Source organism: Entelurus aequoreus, linkage group LG13, assembly GCF_033978785.1.
Source record: "Entelurus aequoreus isolate RoL-2023_Sb linkage group LG13, RoL_Eaeq_v1.1, whole genome shotgun sequence".
In the NCBI taxonomy this organism is placed as follows: Eukaryota; Metazoa; Chordata; class Actinopteri; order Syngnathiformes; family Syngnathidae; genus Entelurus; species Entelurus aequoreus.
Window position 1 is genome coordinate 1,920,207 of NC_084743.1, and position 21,185 is coordinate 1,941,391.

Here is a 21,185-nt window from a genome sequence, read left to right on the forward strand (position 1 = left end):
AATGAACAATGAAGGCTGCAAAGAAGACAGTTGTAGGTGGGATCGGTGTATTAGCAGCGGACTACAGCAACACAACCAGGAGGACTTTGTTGGAGCGCTAGCCGCGCTAGCCGCGCTAGCCGCGCTAGCCGGCGACCTCACCTTGACTTCCTACGTCTCTGGGCCGCCAAACGCATCGGGTGAAGTCCTTCGTCCTTCTGCCGATCGCTGGAACGCAGGTGAGCACGGGTGTTGATGAGTAGATGAGGGCTGGCTGGCGTAGGTGGAGAGCTAATGTTTTTAGCATAGCTCTGTGAGGTCCCGTTGCTAAGTTGCTAAGTTAGCTTCAATGGCGTCGTTAGCACAGCATTGTTGACCTTCGCCAGGTTATATGGCAATATCGCGAAATGATCAAGTATGACACATAGAATGGATCTGCTATTCCCGTTTAAATAAAAAAAAAATCATTTCAGTAGGCCTTTAACATTGCAACACATGCCAATACGGCCGGGTTAGATTAGTAAAGTGCAATTTTAAATTTCCCGCAAAATATCCTGCTGAAAACATCTCGGTATGATGACGTTTGCGCGTGACGTCACGGATTGTAGCGGACATTTTGGGACAGGATTGTGGCCAGCTATTAAGTCGTCTGTTTTCATCGCAAAATTCCACAGTATTCTGGACATCTGCGTTGGTGAATCTTTTGCAATTTGTTTAATGAACAATGGAGATAGCAAAGCTGCGATGAGGTGGCGACTTGTCCAGGGTGTACCCCACCTTCCGCCCGATTGTAGCTGAGATAGGCTCCAGCGCCCCCCGCGACCCCGAAGGGAATAAGCGGTAGAAAATGGATGGATGGATGGATGGATGGAGATAGCAAAGAAGAAAGCTGTAGGTGGGAAGCGGTGTATTAGCGGCCGGCTGCAGCAACACAAACACGTAGCGGCTACGTCGTAGCCGGTGTTTCATTGTTTACATTCCCGAACGATGACAGTCAAGCTTTACCATTAGCCTGTGGAGAACTGGGACAACAGAGACTCTTACCAGGAGGACTTTGAGTTGGATACGCGGTACCGTGAGTACGCAGCTGCGGCTTCCAAACATTTGATCGCTTGCCCGTACGTGCGTGCCGCTATGTGCATGTCACGTACGTAACTTTGGGGAAATATATGTGCTGTATGAACTTTGCGGAGGTGAACGGTACTTTGGGCTGTGGGATTGAGTGTGTCGTGCGGGTGTTTGATTTGTATTGGCGGGTTGTATGGACGGGAGGGGGGAGGTGTTTGTTATGCGGGATTAATTTGTGGCATATTAAATATAAGCCTGGTTGTGTTGTGGCTAATAGAGTATATATATGTCTTGTGTTTATTTACCGTTTTAGTCATTCCCAGCTGAATATCAGGTCCCACCCGCCTCTCACAGCACCTTCCCTATCTGAATCGCTTCCACTGCCCTCTAGTCCTTCACTCTCACTTTCCTCATCCACAAATCTTTCATCCTCGCTCAAATTAATGGGGTGACTGTCGCTTTCTCGGTCCGAATCGCTCTCGCTGCTTGTGGCCATGATTGTAAACAATGTGCAGATGTGAGGAGCTCCACAACCGGTGATGTCACGCTACTTCCGGTACAGGCAAGGCTTTTTTATCAGCGACCAAAAGTTGCAAACTTTATCGTCGATGTTCCCTACTAAATCCTTTCAGCAAAAATATGGCAATATCGCAAAATGATCAAGTATGACACATAGAATGGACCTGCTATCCCCGTTTAAATAAGAAAATCTCATTTCAGTAGGCCTTTTAAGACGATCAGTCACGCAGTAGAACACGGGAATAGAGCAGCAGCGACACTGACTCCATTAATGACGACTTCGACTTTGTTGGATGCCGTATCCGCCCAATTGTTTAATTCGGACACTGAAGAAGAAGAATTCGAGGGATTCGTGGATGAGGAATAACTTCATAAAGTGAGCTTTACATGTTTATTTTGAGTGTTGTGTTGTGTGACATTAACGTTTGAGCAACGTTGAGTTATTGATATATTGTTATTGCTCTGCACTATTTCGAGTGTTATTATATTGTGATTGCACTAACGTTTGATTTACCGTAACAGTATCACTGTTTTTTACCTGTTTATTGAATCAGGGAAAAGTTCCCCTCCACTATGTGATATAAATGTTGCACTACATCAGGGGTCGGCAACCCGCGGCTCCGGAGCCGCATGCGGCTCTTTGACCACTCTGATGCGGCTCAGCTGCATACTTGCCGACCCCCCCCCCCGATTTTCCCAGGAGACTTATGGATCTCAGTGCCTCTCCTATAAAACTCCCAGGGCAAATATAATCCTATTTTCACTGTAATTACTAAATTAAGGGCGTGCCCTAATTGCACTGCAGTAATTGTCCTCTATAGCATTTACAAACAGCGTGCCAGCCCGGCCACATGTTGTAGGTAGTTTTTACTTGCACACGTAGGAGACAGCAAGGCATACTTAGTCATCAGCCACACAGCTTACACTGACGGTAGCCGTATAAAACAACTTTAACACTGTTACAAATATGCGCCACACTGTGAACCCACACCAAAAAAGAATGAAAAACACATTTCTGGAGAACATCCGCACCGTAACACAACATAAACACAACACAACCAATACCCAGAATCCCATGCAGCCCTAACTCTTCCGGTCTAGATTATACACCCCCGCTACCACCAAACCCCCCCTAAACATTAACCCCCCCCTCCCTGCGTCGGTTGAGCGGAAGAGTTAGGACTGCATGGGATTCTGGGTATTTGTTGTGTTGTGTTTATGTTGTGTTACAGTGCAGATGTTCACCAGAAATGTGTTTGTCATTCTTTTTTGGTGTGGGTTCAAAGTGTGGCGCTTATTTGTAACGTAACAGTGTTAAAGTTGTTTTATACGGCTACCGTCAGTGTAAGCTGTGTGGCTGTTGAACTAGTACGCCTTGCTGTCACTTACGTGAGCAAGCTGAAGCTGCATTCTACATGTGGTCGAGCAGGTACACTGTTTGGGCAGGCTGTAGAGGGCGCCAAAAGCAGTGCCATCGCGCCCTGATATTCGGGAGTCTCCCGGAAATAATGAGAGGGTTGGCAAGTATGACGCTATCAAGCGCCATTCATTCAAAACTCGCGGGCCGCACTAACATCAAATTTCCATATTAAGGTGCGTGCCGGTGCGTGTGTCTGAGACCCCTGGTGAACATAGCACAAAGCAATTTAAGCTTTGTATGCGGTGTTTTTCATTTTAAAAAATTTTTTGTGGCTCCCATTATTTTCTTTAATTTGTGAAACTTGCCAAAATGGCTCTTTGAGTGGTAAAGGTTGCCGACCCCTGCACTACATGTTATACCTTGCTGTTGTTAAAAGATAAACAAAACACCACGTCACTGACTTTACCTCGGGGAAAATAATAAAACAGCTGTTTATTCATTTTGGGAGTGAACAGAGTTGTCAGAACGCTGGTTTGTAATTTATTAATAAAGTTTGACTGACCTATCCGATTTTTTTGTTGACATTCCCTTTAGCGCAGCTCCATCTAATGGATGCATAGGTGCGCCTTATAATCCGGTGCGCCTTATATATGAACAAAGTTTTGAAATATGCCATTCATTGAAGGTGCGCCTTATAATCCGGTGCGCCTTATAGTGCGGAAAATACGGTAATTAGTTGTGTGTTTGTGGGAGTGTTTGATACTAAACATGCACACAAAGAGCAATCAATTAAATCAAATATGGGAGATGATTCGGAATAAAATATCGATTTATGGGAAATTGAAACAGAATTTTGCGACTTCAAATCATTATTTAGGATATGTTTTCTATGTACAGTACTAGTCTATTACAAAGTGGTGATCACAATACATACATAAATAGAGCTATTTAACAGGGAGACTTCTGTTTCCATGATGGTGGAGCCATCGCTTAAGTTCCTGTTTTTCATGTTAAAGAGCTGCACTTTTTTGGGAACTGTTTACTATTAATAACCTCTCTGTAAGAGAGAACTTTACGCTACTTTATAATAGAAATGGCAATAGCGGAGGATGAATGTCCCACAACAAGAGGGTGGAGAAAAAGAAGAAGCGTCGGCACAGACTACAATGGCAGAGGGCAAATTTTCAGGACTTATGCAGATCTCAAATACAGATCAGTAGGTACCAGAAGGTATGAAAAGTTGAAAAGTGTGTGTTGTATGTAAATACACCCAAATAGACCGGCAGTGCACCTTATAATCCGGTGCGCCCTATTGTCCGGAAAATACGGTAAACTGAAAAACTTAATTTTATTGTTTTTTCCCCCACAGTCTTGATATTTTAATTTATTGTTACTATTATCATTTTACTTGTTCGTCACTAATTTATATCTGGTTGTTATTCTAAATTGTATGTCATATTTAAAGTAGAATTTTGGTGATACAATTTAATGATTTAAATGTCAATCAAATGTATCAGTTTTGCCAGTATCGTCCAGTCCTACTGTTGCCTGCAGCAGAACACACCCAAGGCTCCTGTGTCGGGTTGAACAAGTGTAAAGGTGAATATATATGGTGTTATTTCTTGTTTAGAGGGTTCCAATTATGTTAAACATATTTAAAAACTAGTTTATAGTCAATGAAAATACTTCATAAAATGTATTTTACAACTGGAACCAATTAGCCGTATTAACAAAAAGAGACAACGGTACACAAAACCCATTTTGGCTGTAACACTGTAGTTAAAAGGCCTTAAACATTTTTTTATGTTCTAACTATGAAAATATTCAATGCGATTATAAGGGACGACTGTATTGTGATTATTTTGAAAAGCCATAGTATTTTTATTTATTTAGTATTTCCGAAGGTGAACCCTCTACTACTTAAATCTCATCTATCCTCCAGCCATCTTTTTGTGGAGTCTGTAATTAGTGTGTGGGGCGGGACTCACCAGGTGGATACCCAGGACTTCCTGTTTGATAGAGGTTTGGCGTATATGTGGGTGCCGTAGTCGGATAACCCCCTGGATAGCCTGTTGGACAGCAATGAGAAAGACATTCACACAAACTGGGAGTCACATAAAAACTGACACACGGTATTATTTTTTAATAGTTATAGCTGCGCTTTCAAGAGTATTTACACTAGGGCGGTGTTTCTTAACCATAGGGCCCAGGCCCGTCGTGGGGCCGCCAAAAAGATCTGTTTTTCAGCTGTGGTCCGTATGGTCTGCAGCAGCACTCAGTTGTAATACACTTTTCCACCACTCGTGGCAGTAATTTACAATATCAAACAATCAGAAGTCTGGAGCTAAAGTCATAGAGAAGCTTGTAAAGCGCAAAAATTATGACTAAAATGGTGACGCTGTATGATTTAATTTGCACTTTCATTTTATTGACAGTTTAGTTAAAAAACAGTCATTATCAATTTAATTTACTTTAGCACACCCTTATTGATGGCAAATACATTTTCCGTCAGTTATTTATGAGTCCCTTCCTATGCAGAATATTTGGTGAGTACTTATTTTTCTAATCAGCCTGACCAAAGTCTAAGGTTTATGTGTTAAATCATATCATTTAACAAGTTAAAGTCCCAACGAAAGTCACACACACACACTAGGTGTGGTGAAATTATCCTCTGCATTTGATCCATCCCCATGTTCACCTCCTGGGAGGTGAGGGGAGCAGTGAGCAGCAGCGGTGGCCGCGCTCGGGAATCATTTTGGTGATTTAACCCCAAAAGGGTTGGAATTGGGGTTAGATACAACAAGGTTGGATATAATTATTGAATATGACTAAAAACAACAGTAATATTACTAATTTAGTGTTAATATTTTCGTAATGGAAAAGTTGAGCCCTGTGGTCAAAAATGTTTAGAATTAGGGCACAAGGGCTACAAGTATTAATCGATTAATTTTATTAGAGAAATGCTTAGATTTATATTCTGTTGTTTCAATTAATCATCTAAAGAAAGTTACTAATGAAAATATATAAAATCTAGACTGCATAAAATATAGTAAAACTAATTGAATAGAAAGTAAATATGGTAAAAGGTAAGTGGAAGATGAAATAAATTAAATACAAGGTAATATAAATGAAAACAGGTAATGGGAGGGTAAAATAGGTAAATTAAAGGTAAATGAAAAATGTAAATAAAATGTAAAAGAAGGACTATAGAAGGTCAAATAAGGCAAATAAAAAGTAAAATAAGGATAATAGAAAGTAAAATAAGTTAAATAGAAGGTAATAGAAATGAAAAATAGAAGGTAATAGAAATGAAAAAAGGTAAATAAAATGTAAAAGAAGGACTATAGATTAATATAATTTATCTATTATTAAGGACTATAGATTAATATAATTTAATAAGGTAAATAAAAAGTAAAAGAATGAATATAGAAGGTAAAATAAGTTAAATAGAAGGTAATAGAAATGAAAAAAGGTCAATTGAAGGTAAATAAAATGTAAAAGAAGGACAATAGACGGTCAAATAAGGTAAATAAAAAGTAGAAGGTAAAATAAGTTAAATAGAAGGTAATAGAAATAAAAAAGGTCAATTGAAGGTAAATAAAATGTAAAAGAAGGACTATAGACGGTCAAATAAGGTAAATAAAAAGTAAAAGAATGAATATAGAAGGTAAAATAAGTTAAATAGAAGGTAATAGAAATAAAAAAAGGTCAATTGAAGGTAAATAAAATGTAAAAGAAGGACTATAGACGGTCAAATAAGGTAAATAGAAGGTCAAATAAGGTACAGGTAAATAGAAGGTAACAACAAAAGGTAAAGTAAGTAAAATAAAGAGTGAAAGAAGGAAAATAGATGATAAAAGAAGCTTAAACAAGGCAAAAGACAGTCAAAGAAGGTAGACAGAAGGTAAAATAAGGTAAATACAAGTAAAGAAAAATGAATATAGACGGTAAAACAAGGTAAAAGACGGTCAACGAAGGTAATGAATGTCATGGCAAGTACAACAATCTTTATTAACTTAACTATTTTCCCTAAAAGGCTGAGGCTAGAAAGTGTATTTTATCTGATTACTCGATCGATCAAACAAGCTAATCCATAAATGACTAAAAATAATCGACAGCTGCAGCCCTAATTTACACTAGAGACCGTTTTACCAAAAGTAAACCCAGCCAGCCTCGTGGCAACGAGCAGAATGTACGACAACCATCATACAGTTTCAAGACATTTCAGGACATGGGGCACAGAGTAGGACTCCATCTCTTGCCACCAAACTGCAACAATAACCCGTTTTTAACCATACAAATGCCAACTAAGGATGTGTATTACATCCATCCACTACGAAAACATGTTTTTGCTGTGTGTATCTTGCCTGCAAAGGCCATGTTTTTGGGGTTTCCATAGGGGGCGCCAGGCTGGACAGGGCTGTAGACAGGATTCATGGCTGCAGACAACCTGTTTTTGCTGGAAGAGTGGGGGGGAAAAATAGACTTAAGAAAGGATAAGAGACCATGAAAGTCAAAAAGTGCAGGGGGAGGAGAAGACACAGATCATAACCAACACATTGTTTGGATTATTAGATGCAACACCACCTGAGATTGGTATGGCAACATAGGACAGGAAAAACCTCCCATCAAGTGTGGTCAAAAGCATCTATTTAAAGGCAAAGTGATGCAGTAAAGCGGCAGGGTTTGATCTCCTGTGGCGCGGTGAAGACACATGAACCACTCCAGACCTTCTTTGTACTTACCGCAATAAAGACAACGTGTGTGTGTGTCAGTGTGTGTGTGCGAGTGTGCAGATGCGTGCCGCGTACCTCTTGTGCGTGTCTGGTTGATACATGAAACTGAATTTGTCTGTGGGATGCCCGCTCGCCATTTCTTGCTGTATGCAAATGAGGAAGGAGTGGGAGTGGATATGCAAATCTGAAATTAAAACAGTGAGAGGTCATGATTACAACGAACACAGAAGGGCAAAATAAATAAATAAACAAATAAGTCAAATGCAAGGCAAAGAAAAAGAGCAACAGAAAAGCAAGCGCCAGTGCAAAGAGCAAATGGTTAGTGAGAGACGGCGTGTCGGAGTGAGCGAGTGGGAGCCAAAATGCATTCATTACCTCTTAATTCATGACTAAAACAAGTATTCGAGTGTTCCCTTTTCCACGGGTTGGTTCCCCACTAACCTAGTATTCACTCGCATTCGCTTCAGTGTTGCAACCAAAGCTGACAAAAAAAAATACCGGAACAATTGTTGGCAGACTTCAGACCTTTAACCATTTTGATTTTGATCTTTGGCCTCACATCTGCCGTATGGCGTCACGTCACATGCCCACCTTTTGAATTTGTTATGGCTGAGTGCTGAAATGAAATCTGACCTTTAACCCCCGAGCGCCGCCGGCTGAATTCCTAACCCTTTTTACGTGTGTGATGTTTTGTTGATGTTCTATAGCAGGCGTCACCAACGCGGTGCCCGCGGGCACCAGGTAGCCCGTAAGGACCCTTTGAGTCGCCCGCTGGCCTGTTCTAAAAATAGCTCAAATAGCAGCACTTACCAGTGAGCTGCCTCTATTTTTTAAATTGTATTTATTTACTAGCAAGCTGGTCTCGCTGTGCTCGACATTTTTAATTCTAAGAGAGACAAAACTCAAATAGAATTTGAAAATCCAAGAAAATATTTTAAAGACTTGGTCTTCACTTGTTTAAATAAATTCATTTTTTTTTTACTTTGCTTCTTATAACTTTCAGAAAGACAATTTTAGAGAAAAAATACAACCTTAAAAATGATTTTAGGATTTTTAAACACATATACCTTTTTACCTTTAAAATTCCTTCCTCTTATTTCCTGACAATTTAAATCAATGTTCAAGTAATGTTTATTTTTTTTATTGTAAAGAATAATAAATACATTTTAATTTATTCTTCATTTTAGCTTCTGTTTTTTCGACGAAGAATATTTGTGAAATATTTCTTCAAACTTATGATTAAAATGCAAAAAAATTATTCTGGCAAATCTAGAAAATCTGTAGAATCAAATTTAAATCTTATTTCAAAGTCTTTTGAATTTATTTTAAAATTTTTGTTCTGGAAAATCTAGAAGAAATAACGATTTGTCTTTGTTAGAAATATAGCTTGGTCCAATTTGTTATATATTCTAACAAAGTGCAGATTGGATTTTAACCTATTTAAAACATGTCATCCAAATTCTAAAATTAATCTTAATCAGGAAAAATTACTAATGGTGTTCTATAAATTCTTTTTTTAATTTTTTCAAAAAGATTCGAATTAGCTAGTTTTTCTCTTCTTTTTTTCGGTTGAATTTTGAAGAGTCGAAATTGAAGATAAACTATGTTTCAAAATTTAATTGTCATTTTTTTCGTGTTTTCTCCTCTTTTAAACTGTTCAATTAAGTGTAAATATCATTAATTATTAATAATAATATAGAGTTAAAGGTAAATTGAGCAAATTGGCTATTTCTGGCAATTTATTTAAGTGTGTATCAAACTGGTAGCCCTTCGCATTAATCACTACCCAAGAAGTAGCTCTTGGTTTCAAAAAGGTTGGTGACCCCTGTTCTATAGTTAGCATCCCAGCTGTGTTAATTAGGTAAGTAGCACCTGAATGCTAAATGAGTAAGCTATTGGAGCTAACCCTGCACAAACAGGTTAAAGCAGGCCCGGGCAATTATTTTGACTCGACGGGCCAAATTTAGAGAGAAAAAAATGTGTCTTTGTATTTTTAGGAACACTAATACAAAAACTCACAATAATGTCTGAATGCTAAAAACGTTATGACAGACCACCTTAAAAACGGAATAGAATTTTAATTTTTTTTACTGAATACCGTATTTCCTTGAATTGCCGCCGGGAATATAGTATTCGCCTGCCTAGAATTACAGCCGGGTCAAACTCGTTTCGCAAAATAATTAGCGCATGCTTGGCACTTCCGCCGGATCAAATATGACTCATTAAATGACTCCCGCCTCCTGGTGGTAGAGGGCGCTAGTGATCCTTCTTGCGACTACCAGTACTGCAGAAGACCGGTGCTGCAGAAGAATACAACAAACAGCAAGCGTAAGCAGCTTTCGTTTGCTTGCACTTTTACCATGGAGGATTACATATCTAAAATAAAACAGTTTTCTAAACTGGACTTTCAATCGAAGCAGGAGGTAATAATTAAAGGAAGATCTCCAGAGACTTTTAAAACTGAAGAAAGATAAGGAAGACTGCCTTTGATCAGAAGCAGCTGCACATGGACATAATTAATAAGTAAAGGTAAGACCATAATAACGTTTTTTTTTATTAAATGTGCTTTTCATGATAAGGTAAGCGCCGGAGTGAGAAGAGGTTTTAAAATAATTAGCGCATGCTTGCCCATCCCGCATGCTTTTGGTAAGCGCAGGAGTGAGAAGAGGTTTTAAATTAATTAGCGCCCCGGCGGCTATTCAAGGAAAAATGCGGTAAGACACATAATGTACACGTCAATAAAGAATGTGGGATTTACAATATTAACTATGAACGATAAAACACTGAATATTGACAACATATGAACGTCAAACCCCCTCTCGATCGACACAAGCGAAACGCAACAAAAATGCAACAAACAGCAAAATATCAACACGGAAGGTAAACAAAAACCCACCTATAATCTGATATATCTGATATATCACTAGGCTTTAGAACTTTGTTGTAAAAATCTCCTTCCGCGTCTGTCCCTGACACCCGCATTTCAGGCTGACACTCTGGAAACACTCTGTGGAAACGCTCCCCACCCACACTGCATGGTGCCTCGTCTGAGCTGCCGTGACTTAAGATTAGTAACTAATTACATTACCATAGTAACTAATATATCATGCAAAAGCGCAGATTCCAACCATTGAAAAAAATGTGTATAGTTCAAGACTTATGGTAATTTAAAAACATCACTGCACATCATAATAGCAGCTACAGTTTCCATCTTAAAGATCTAAAAAAATTATTTGGGAATGTCCATTGGGCCGGATTGAAAAGCTTAACCCTAATTAAGCCTTAAATTGCCCAGGTATGGGTTAAAGACTACAGGTTAATACCCCTTATGGCTGCCACTGTTTCTATATTTTTTCAGTATATAAGTCTATAAGATGCAGACAATGTCTTTTTGTATTCCTTTAGATGACAGAATAATAATAAAGTGTAATTGTGTGTTTCAGCAATGCACTTCAATTCAAGTTGAGTATATCTGATGACTGTGTTCTGTGAACAGACAACCAGAGTGGTTAATATTTACCATTTCCACAGTTTAATACCAAACTCTACGTGTTCCCGCTGACTCAAAACCACGTTATAATGGGACTCATTCGGGGAGGGGAGTTCCTTTGTTTTGCGTCCACGGCCAATTATGCAAATTGGACTATAACAATCGACCAGGCGTGACAATGGGACTGCAGTTCTGTGGGAGAAACTGCACACACATCGACGCTTAGCATTGCCTACTTTTGTCACCGTATTTCAACTTGTCATACTTTTTAGCAACAAAACAATTAAAGGGGCTGACGCGCTTGCTTCCTGGTGTGTTTTAAGCGTTATATCCCGCTCTTTTACAACTTTTGGTACATAATGGCAAAAACTGCGTCCGTATAGGCATGGGCTAACAACACATTTTGCTCGACAATATAATGACCTACAGATTATTGCCGTAAACGTTATTGTCAACATTATTTTGACACCAAATTAACCACTGATGAAATGATAATACATAACAATGCAAGTATACCCTTTCAAATGAAATAAACTTGTATTTTTGATATATTTTAACATTGTAAATGCCTGTTTGAACTCAACACTGGAATTTTTCAAGGTAAAAGTTGCTTTTCGAGGCAAAAACTGATTTTCGAGGCAAAAACTGATTTTCGGGGCAAAAACTGATTTTCGAGGAAAAAGTTGATTTTCAAGGTAAAAGTTGATTTTCGAGGTAAAAACTGATTTTCAAGGTAAAAACTGAATTTCAAGGCAAAAACTGATTTTCAAGGTAAAAGTTGATTTTCAAGACACAAACTGATTTTCAAGGCAAAAACTGATTTTCGGGGAAAAAACTGATTTTCGAGGTAAAAACTGATTTTTGAGGTAAAAGTTGATTTTCAAGGTAAAAGTTGATTTTCATGGTAAAAACTGATTTTCGAGGCAAAAACTGATTTTCAAGGTAAAAACTGAATTTCAAGGCAAAAACTGATTTTCAAGACACAAACTGATTTTCAAGGCACAAACTGATTTTCAAGGCACAAACTGATTTTCGAGGCAAAAACTGATTTTCAAAACACAAACTGATTTTCAAGGCAAAAACTGATTTTCAAGACACAAACTGATTTTCAAGGCAAAAACTGATTTTCAAGACACAAACTGATTTTCAAGGCAAAAACTGATTTTCAAGACACAAACTGATTTTCGAGGCAAAAACAGATTTTCGGGGCAAAAACTGATTTTCGAGGTAAAAACTGATTTTCGAGGTAAAAGTTGATTTTCAAGGTAAAAGTTGATTTTCATGGTAAAAACTGATTTTCAAGACACAAACTGATTTTCAAGGCAAAAACTGATTTTCAAGACACAAACTGATTTTCAAGGCAAAAACTGATTTTCAAGACACAAACTGATTTTCAAGGCAAAAACTGATTTTCAAGACACAAACTGATTTTCAAGGCAAAAACTGATTTTCAAGACACAAACTGATTTTCAAGGCAAAAGTTGATTTTCAAGATAAAAAATTATTTTCAAGGCAAAAACTGATTTTCAAAGTAAAAAATTATTTAAGGTAAAAAAATGACTTTATATTTTAATATATTTATTGTATTTTAACATTGTAAATGGAATGCACACTCTTATTGATTGATTGATTGAAACTTTTATTAGTAGATTGCGCAGTTCAGTACATATTCCGTACAATTGACCACTAAATGGTAACACCCGAATAAGTTTTTTAACTTGTTTTAGTCGGGGTCCACGTAAATCCATTCATGGTGAATATCAAATTGAATATCAAAGTTCAATAAAACAAATACATAGTACAAATGAAATACACTCGGTCAGTAAAATGTTGCAATTGAATAAAAATCACAACCAAAAGCAATAAAATAGGTTCTGTCTCTGTTAAGGAGGGGCTTGGGGACCCTCAAATATACACAACCAACACAATACCAAACGTGCTAAATTAAGTTAAGACCAAAATTATCATTATTATTGTGGTATTGTTGAATGTGCTCAAAAAGTACACCACCAAAATAAATATACTTTCTTGGCAGAGAACACATAACACTTCATAAGAGCCATACTATTTTGTGTTTAAATATGGTTATCTTCTTCCATTTTATTTGTATACGCTTTTGAATGTTTTTTTTAATGAATACCATAAATTGATCGACGTTATCAATCAGGTTAATACTAACCGTCGGGAGTTTTACAGTGGTTATAATTACTATTTACGTGCATGCAGTACAATAATTACTATTTACGTGCATGCAGTACAAACGCCCGGGGCGGTATAGCTCGGTTGGTAGAGTGGCCGTGCCAGCAACTTGAGGGTTCCAGGTTCGATCCCCGCTTCCGCCATCCTAGTCACTGCCGTTGTGTCCTTGGGCAAGACACTTTAGCCACCTGCTCCCAGTGCCACCCACACTGGTTCAAATGTAACTTAGATATTGGGTTTCACTATGTAAAGCGCTTTGAGTCACTAGAGAAAAGCGCTATATAAATATAATTCAATTCACTCTGCCACTTGAAGCCGTAACAACGCGTGCATATGGCGATTAGCGCTGTGGAAAGGTTACCGACTAAATTTTAATTTAGCGTTCGGTTAATTGCCTTACCGACTATCGGACCAGGCATACATGTGCAGTTAGCTAATGACAGCGATTTGGTTAATTAACTTTGGCTATTTTTGAATGCATAGCAAATTATTTAATTAATATTTGCTTCTCTAGGTTCACGAGAGAATTCGTCACGCGTCAGACCTTTTCCTCAGACCAACAAGCAATTTTGACTTTTCTACCCGTTTTCCTTTGTGTAGTGTTTTAGTTCTTGACTTGCGCTCCTATTTTGGTGTCTTTTTCTCTTTTTTTGGTATTTTCCTGTAGCTGTTTCATGTCTTCCTTTGAGCGATATTTCCCGCATCTACTTTGTTTTAGCAATCAAGAATATTTCAGTTGTTTTTAATCCTTCTTTGTGGGCACATTGCTGATTGTCATTTCATGTTCGGATGTACATTGTGGACGCCGTCTTTGCTCCACAGTAAGTCTTTGCTGTCGTCCAGCATTCTGTTTTTGTTGACTTTGCAGCCAATTTAGTTTTAGTTTTGTTTTGCACAGCCTTCCCTAAGCTTCAATGCCTTTTCTTAGGAGCACTCACCTTTTGTTTATTTTTGGCTTAAGCCAGTGTTTCCCATAAACTGCCAAGATACCTGTGGCGGTGGGGGCGTGGCTATGGGCGTGTTCACCATGACATCATCGAGTAATTTGCATAATTTACTACAATGATATGATTTTCTCTAAAAAGGCTCAAAAAATGTATACTTACTAATTAATAATAACAGTTTTGTTTTAAACGTCCATCCATCCATCCATCCATCCATTTTACATTACAACACTTTGTGTACATATTTATATACAGATTTGAACAATAAGTTATTCACTGAAATATATTTATTAATTGTGGTTCTTACAAAAAATATATCTTATAAAATATAAAAACTAAAAGGTCTCTCAAAGCTCTGCCCCTTTAATTAGTGCATACTAAATAATTTAACTTTAGCCTACTACTACAACTAGAGATGTCCGATAATATCGACCTGCCGATATTATCGGCCGATATATGCGTTAAAATGTAATATCGGAAATTATCGGTATCCTTTTTTTTTATTATCGGTATCGTTTTTTGTTTTGTTTTGTTTTTTTATTAAATCAACATAAAAAACACAAGATATACTTACAATTAGTGCACCAACCCAAAAAACCTCCCTCCCCCATTTACACTCATTCACACAAAAGGGTTGTTTCTTTCTGTTATTAATATTCTGGTTCCTACATTATATATCAATATATATCAATACAGTCTGCAAGGGATACAGTCCGTAAGCACACATGATTGTGCGTGCTGCTGGTCCACTAATAATACTAACCTTTAACAGTTAATTTTACTAATTTTCATTCATTACTAGTTTCTATGTAACTGTTTTTATATTGTCGTACTTTCTTTTTTATTCAAGAAAATGTTTTTAATTTATTTATCTTATTTTACTAATTTTTTTAAAAAGTACCTTATCTTCACCATACCTGGTTGTCCAAATTAGGCATAATAATGTGTTAATTCCACGACTGCATATATCGGTTGATATCGGTATCGGTTGATATCGGTATCGGTAATTAAAGAGTTGGACAATATCGGAATATCGGATATCGGCAAAAAGCCATTATCGGACATCCCTAACTACAACCATATTATTTACCAGCAACATAAAGTGAAACAGAGGCAGAGGTGTCCTGCCACAGTCAGTAACAAATAAACAGAAAACAGTAGTGGTCAAATACAAATAAGGCAACAAGAGAAGTATCCTACACTTCTCTTTTGTAAAGTAAATCTGAACAGCCGATATGGGCATCTACATCTACTATAAGATTTCCCTGAGAAGCTGGACAGGACATCTACAAAGCAATTAGCTACCGGCTGCCACCTACTGATATGGAAGAGTATTACATGGTTACTCTGCCGTGCTCTAGACAGCACCGACACTCAACAACAACACATCATTTGCAGATAATCTCCCACGTACGTTTATTCAACGTAACTAGTAATTGTTAAAAAAAAAATGTTTTAAATATATGCTCTGTTAAACCACTAATTGTGTTATATTTGGTTTTAATAAAAGCTGCAAACAGCTCTTAACATGAAAACAATCCGTTTCCTTTTTGTCCTTTCACAGTAAGACAGAAATAACTCGGTTCAGTTGATTCAATGAAGACACAAATGATTCTCTCCAAACATGTACAATTACAGTTTGTTGCTGAATGGTTGTCTCATGCGGCTCCGAACAAACTCATTTAGTTATAATTGCAGTGATAGTTTTTATGTGCGATGGCGAGGAGCGCGTGGAGCTGGAAAGAAAACATTAAGCAGGTTCCAGGCAATAAAAGCAGTCTTTTCAACAACATAAAACAAAGACGAAGCAAAGCAAATGAACCGTCGCACACAACCTTGAACAGCAGCGTGAATATTGGCGACACAAATGGAAAAAAAGCAATGAGTTCAAACAGAAAGTGAGGCTCGCTTTGTATCCGAGAACGACGACACCGGTTAGGACCTAGCGTGGCCTTGGATGTGGAAAACGATCTGTACCTAAATGTGTACCGATCAGTTTGGGTTTGTTGCTTTTCCGATCATTGTCATTTCTCACAATGTCGCCCCGGAATGCCCATGAAATACTTCTTTTCGGGACAAGACAGTTCAGTGACGGTATAGTGAAATAAATATTTATAAACCTTTCAAAATGTTGCGTTATCGTGCAGGTTTCAAGGACCAATAGAGTGAGAAGATTCCTCATTAAGACCGGACAAGCCGCTAAGGTCCTACCCTGCACGCCCTACCAATTACAGCTGCGTGTGAATGGACCGGTGGGTGTGTGGTGGGCAGAGGTGATGCAGCATGAATGAGTGCCAAAGAAAAGGGGAACCCCGGTGTGTCTAATGAGCATCTACGTGTGCGGACAAACACATACAAGTCCGTGCTTACAATGTCTGCGCCGAGTGGGCCGAGCTAACCGCCGTTCCCTTTGTTTTGCCGCACGGCGGGGGGACGTCCGCCCGGAAGAGGTCTGATCGAACTGGAAGATGTTCTCGGTCCATCACCGCAATTCAAGCATTGACCATAAGTGCGTTCATGGCGGTCAGTTGCTTATCAAGACAAACATGCGTGCACAGTTTGAGCATGACGACTACCGAGAAGGTCCAGGACATGCAAAGACTGCTGGGAAATAACTGTTTTGAATACATTTTTTGGACGGAGAATGAAAAGAACATTTCCAAATGTCTGGAATAACCTCTGGATTAGTGTTGTCCCGATACCAATATTTTGGTACCAGTACCAAAATGTATTTCGATACCACCGTATTTCCTTGAATAGCCGCAGGGGCGCTAATTAATTTAAAACCTCCTGTCACTCCGGCGTTTACCGGAAGCCTGCGGGATGGCCGTGCATGCGGCAATTATTTTAAAACCTCTTCTCACTCCGGCGTTTACCAAAAGGAATGCGGTAAATTTAGGCGTGCGCTTTGAGTGTGATGTATGCATACCATCATGAAAAGCACATTTAATAAAAAAAAAACGTTATTATGGTCTTACCTGTACTTATAAATGGAGTCCATTTGCAGCTCCTTCTGACCAAAAGCATCGATAACTTGTTTATAGAAGTCTTCCTTATTTTCTTTCTTCAGTTTTAAAAGTCTCTCTGTCTCGATGGAGATATTCCTTTAATTATTACCTCCCGCTTCCATTGAAAGTCCTGTTTAGAAAACTGTTTTATTTTAGATACCGGTATGTAATCCTCCATGTTAAAAAAAAAAATCTCTTGCTGCGTGTAGTCACTTCATCTGCAGTACCGGAAGTCGCAAGAAGGATCACTAGCGCGGTAGCGCCCTCTACCACCAGGAGGCGGGAGTCATTTAATGACTTATACAGTATTTGACACACGCAGCTACGGTATATGAATAAAACATAGCTGCTTACTGTTCTTTTTAGCATACTGTACCGGTATTCAATAGCTTGGACCTTAAACCCTACTGAATAGCTCTTTATCTTTTTTCCTTTGTGCGATTGCAAACTACTGAAAGCAGCTTCCTCCATTTTGAAAATGAGGACAGGTAAAGCGTCACTCGTGACGTAACGAATTTGACCCGGCGGAAGTTCTAGCCATATGCTAAATATTTTGCGAAACGAGTTTGACCCGGCGAAAATGATAGACATGCGATAATAAAATTAATATTTTGCGAAACGAATTTGATCCGGCGTTAATAATGAACCGGCGATAAGGCCAAGCATGCGTTAATTATTTTGAGAAACGAGTTTGACCCGGCAGTAATTCTAGACGTGCGAATACTATATTCCCTGCGCCAATTCAAGGAAATACGGTATTCTAAATAAAAGGGGACCACAAAAAATGGCATTATTGGCTTTATTTTAACAACAAATCTTAGGGTACATTAAACATATGTTTATTATCGCAATTTAGCCCTTAAATAAAATAGTGAACATACTAGACAACTTGTCTTTTAGTAGTAAGTTAGCAAACAAAGGCTCCTAATTAGTCTGCTGACGTATGCAGTAACATATTGTCATTTTCCATTGTATTATTTTGTCAAAATTATGAAGGACAAGTGGTAGAAAATGAATTATTAATCTACTTGTTCATCTACTGTTAATATCTGCTTATTTTCTCTTTCAACATGTTCTATCTACACTTCTGTTAAAATGTAATAATCACTTATTCTTCTCTTGTTTGATACTTTACATTAGTTTTGGATGATACCACAAATGTAGGTATCAATACTTTGGTCATATTCAAAGTCCTCATGTGTCCAGGAACGTATTTCCGGAGTTTATAAACATAATACAAATTTTTTAAATACGAAAGAAGATGTTGTGATTAGGGATGTCCGATAATATAAATAATAAATGCGTTAAAATGTAATATCGGAAATTATCGGTATCGTTTTTTTTTGTTTTTTTAATTAAATCAACATAAAAAACACAAGATACACTTACAATTAATGCACCAAGCCAAAAAACCTCCCTCCTCATTCACACAAAAGGGTTGTTTCTTTCTGTTATTAATATTCTGGTTCCTACATTATATATCAATATATATCAATACAGTCTGCAAGGGATACAGTCCGTAAGCACACATGATTGTACGTGCTGCTGGTCCACTAATAGTACTAACCTTTAACAGTTAATTTTACTCATTTTCATTCATTACTAGTTTCTATGTAACTGTTTTTATATTGTTGTACTTTCTTTGTTATTCAAGAAAATGTTTTTAATTTATTTATCTTATTTTACAATTTTTTTTTAAAAGTACCTTATCTTCACCATACCTGGTTGTCCAAATTAGGCATAATAACGTGTTAATTCCACGACTGCATATATCGGTTGATATCGGTATCGGTTGATATCGGTATCGGTAATTAAAGAGTTGGACAATATCGGAATATCGGATATCGGCAAAAAGCCATTATCGGACATCCCTAGTTGTGATGCCAAAAAACATTGATGTAATCATAGTAGTATCGACTAGATACTCTCCTGTACTTGGTATCATTACTGTGGATGTCATGTGTAGATCCACCAATGGTGTTTGTTTACATTGTGACGCCGGTGAGCTAGGGTGTGTAGTGAAGCATGTTTAGCTATTCCTCGTCCTGCAGGGTTGATACTTGTAAGAAACATACTTTATTCGTCGCCATGGAGGCAAGGATTAGTGATTTAGAAGTGGCTACAACACTGCAGACCTCTTTCTGTGGGCGTTTCAGTGTTATGACTTCACCTTTATCTTTACTTTTTAAGCCAAAATGTGTCCATTCTCCCTTTTCTGTCTTCACACTGCGTCTGCTTGTAAGTACTCCGTGTCTGTGCACTGCCGAACATGCTCCTCTGCTGGTAAACCAGCAATGTCACGACGTGACGACGACGGGTCTGGGGGTGGGAGACCGGTACTTTTTAGAGGCGGAATATTACAGAATATGAGCGGTAGAAAATGGATGGATGGATTCATTAGTATCGCGGTACTATACTAATACCGGTATACCGTACCACCCTAGTGTGGATTGATCAAAGGAGTTTTAAGTCTGAAGGAAAAGACCCAATGCCGCCTCAGATGAGGGTTGATATTGTTCTGTGCAAGCCAGAGTACAGAGTTATTGATCATCAGTTTGGAGTGCACAAATGCAGCGTGAAGAGGTTTGTGTACGCGGTCCTCCTTGCCGTGTAATACATCTTCATTCCCCTCCATCCCACACCTATTACTCCTGGAGTCCGAATGAATGAATGTCATTCTCCATTTCCTTAGCGACCTTTAAAAATAAATCTGCTTCTTGTTTTTCCTCCCATCGATGCACTGCACAATGTTCCGTTCTTTTCATTTGTGACGCAAATAGACCATTTCTTCTTCATTCCTGGTCGGTGCCAATGTTTTAAATTGAATAGGATCCTCTTCCGGGTCACATCCCGCGCGTTCCCCTCCAGCACTCGAGATCTGGGCCCGTTCTCCTTAAGATTCTGACGTTGCCTAAGGTTATACAGGGTATAACCCACCTAACCTTATCCCTGTCCACACACACAATGTGTGTGTGGACACAAACATGTTGGACCCTACAACATTTTGTAGCGGGGGGTGTATATTGTAGCGTTCCGGAAGAGTTAGTGCTGCAAGGGGTTCTGGGTATTTGTTGTGTTACGGTGCGGATGTTCTCCCGAAATGTGTTTGTCATTCTTGTTTGGTGTGGGTTCACAGTGTGGCGCATATTTGTAACAGTGTTAAAGTTGTTTATACGGCCACCCTCAGTGTGACCTGTATGGCTGTTGACCAAGTATGCCTTGCATTGTGAAAAGCCGTAAGATATTATGTGATTGGGCCGGCACGCAAAGGCGGTGCCTTCAAGGTTTATTGGCGCTCTGTACTTCTCCCTACGTCCGTGTACACAGAAAAGTCATAAATTTTACTTTATGAAACCCATACCAATAATTTTGAAACCGATACCGATAATTTCCGATGTTACATTTTAAAGCATTTATCGGCCGATATTATCGGACATCTCTAGTAATAACCAATGTCAATTAAACACAAACATTCTGGCAACTAGCCAGCTTTTCCCGTAACCCCCTCACCCCCCAAAAAACAGTGTTTTTCCATTTACCGTAAAATGCTGTAAAACACTATATTTTACAGTAACATTTAGTAAATGTTAAAGGCCTACTGAAATGAAATGTTTTCATTTAAACGGGAATAGCAGATCCATTCTATGTGTCATACTTGATCATTTCGCGATATTGCCATATTTTTGCTGAAAGGATTTAGTATAGAACAACGACGATAAAGTTCGCAACTTTTGGTCGCTGATAAAAAAAAAAGCCTTGCCTATACCGGAGGTAGCGTGACGTCACAGGAGGAAGGATTCCTCACAATTCCCCGTTGTTTACAATGGAACGAGAGAGATTCGGACCGAGAAAGCGACGATTGCCCCATTAATTTGAGCGAGG

At 38.4% G+C, this 21,185-nt stretch overlaps 1 protein-coding gene across 1 annotated transcript in view; it reads right to left on the reverse strand.

Annotated features, from left to right (window-relative positions):
* Window positions 1-21,185, reverse strand: part of LOC133663057 (protein FAM168A-like) — a 66,400-nt gene that overhangs the window by 21,762 nt on the left and 23,453 nt on the right. Inside the window, exons 2-4 of the mRNA XM_062067243.1 lie at window positions 7,738-7,846; window positions 7,294-7,385; window positions 4,915-4,995 (exon numbers count right to left, since the gene is read on the reverse strand). Coding sequence (XP_061923227.1) covers window positions 4,915-4,995; window positions 7,294-7,385; window positions 7,738-7,799 — 235 coding nt within the window. The 5' untranslated portion in view covers window positions 7,800-7,846. The remainder of the gene's footprint in view (window positions 1-4,914; window positions 4,996-7,293; window positions 7,386-7,737; window positions 7,847-21,185) is intronic.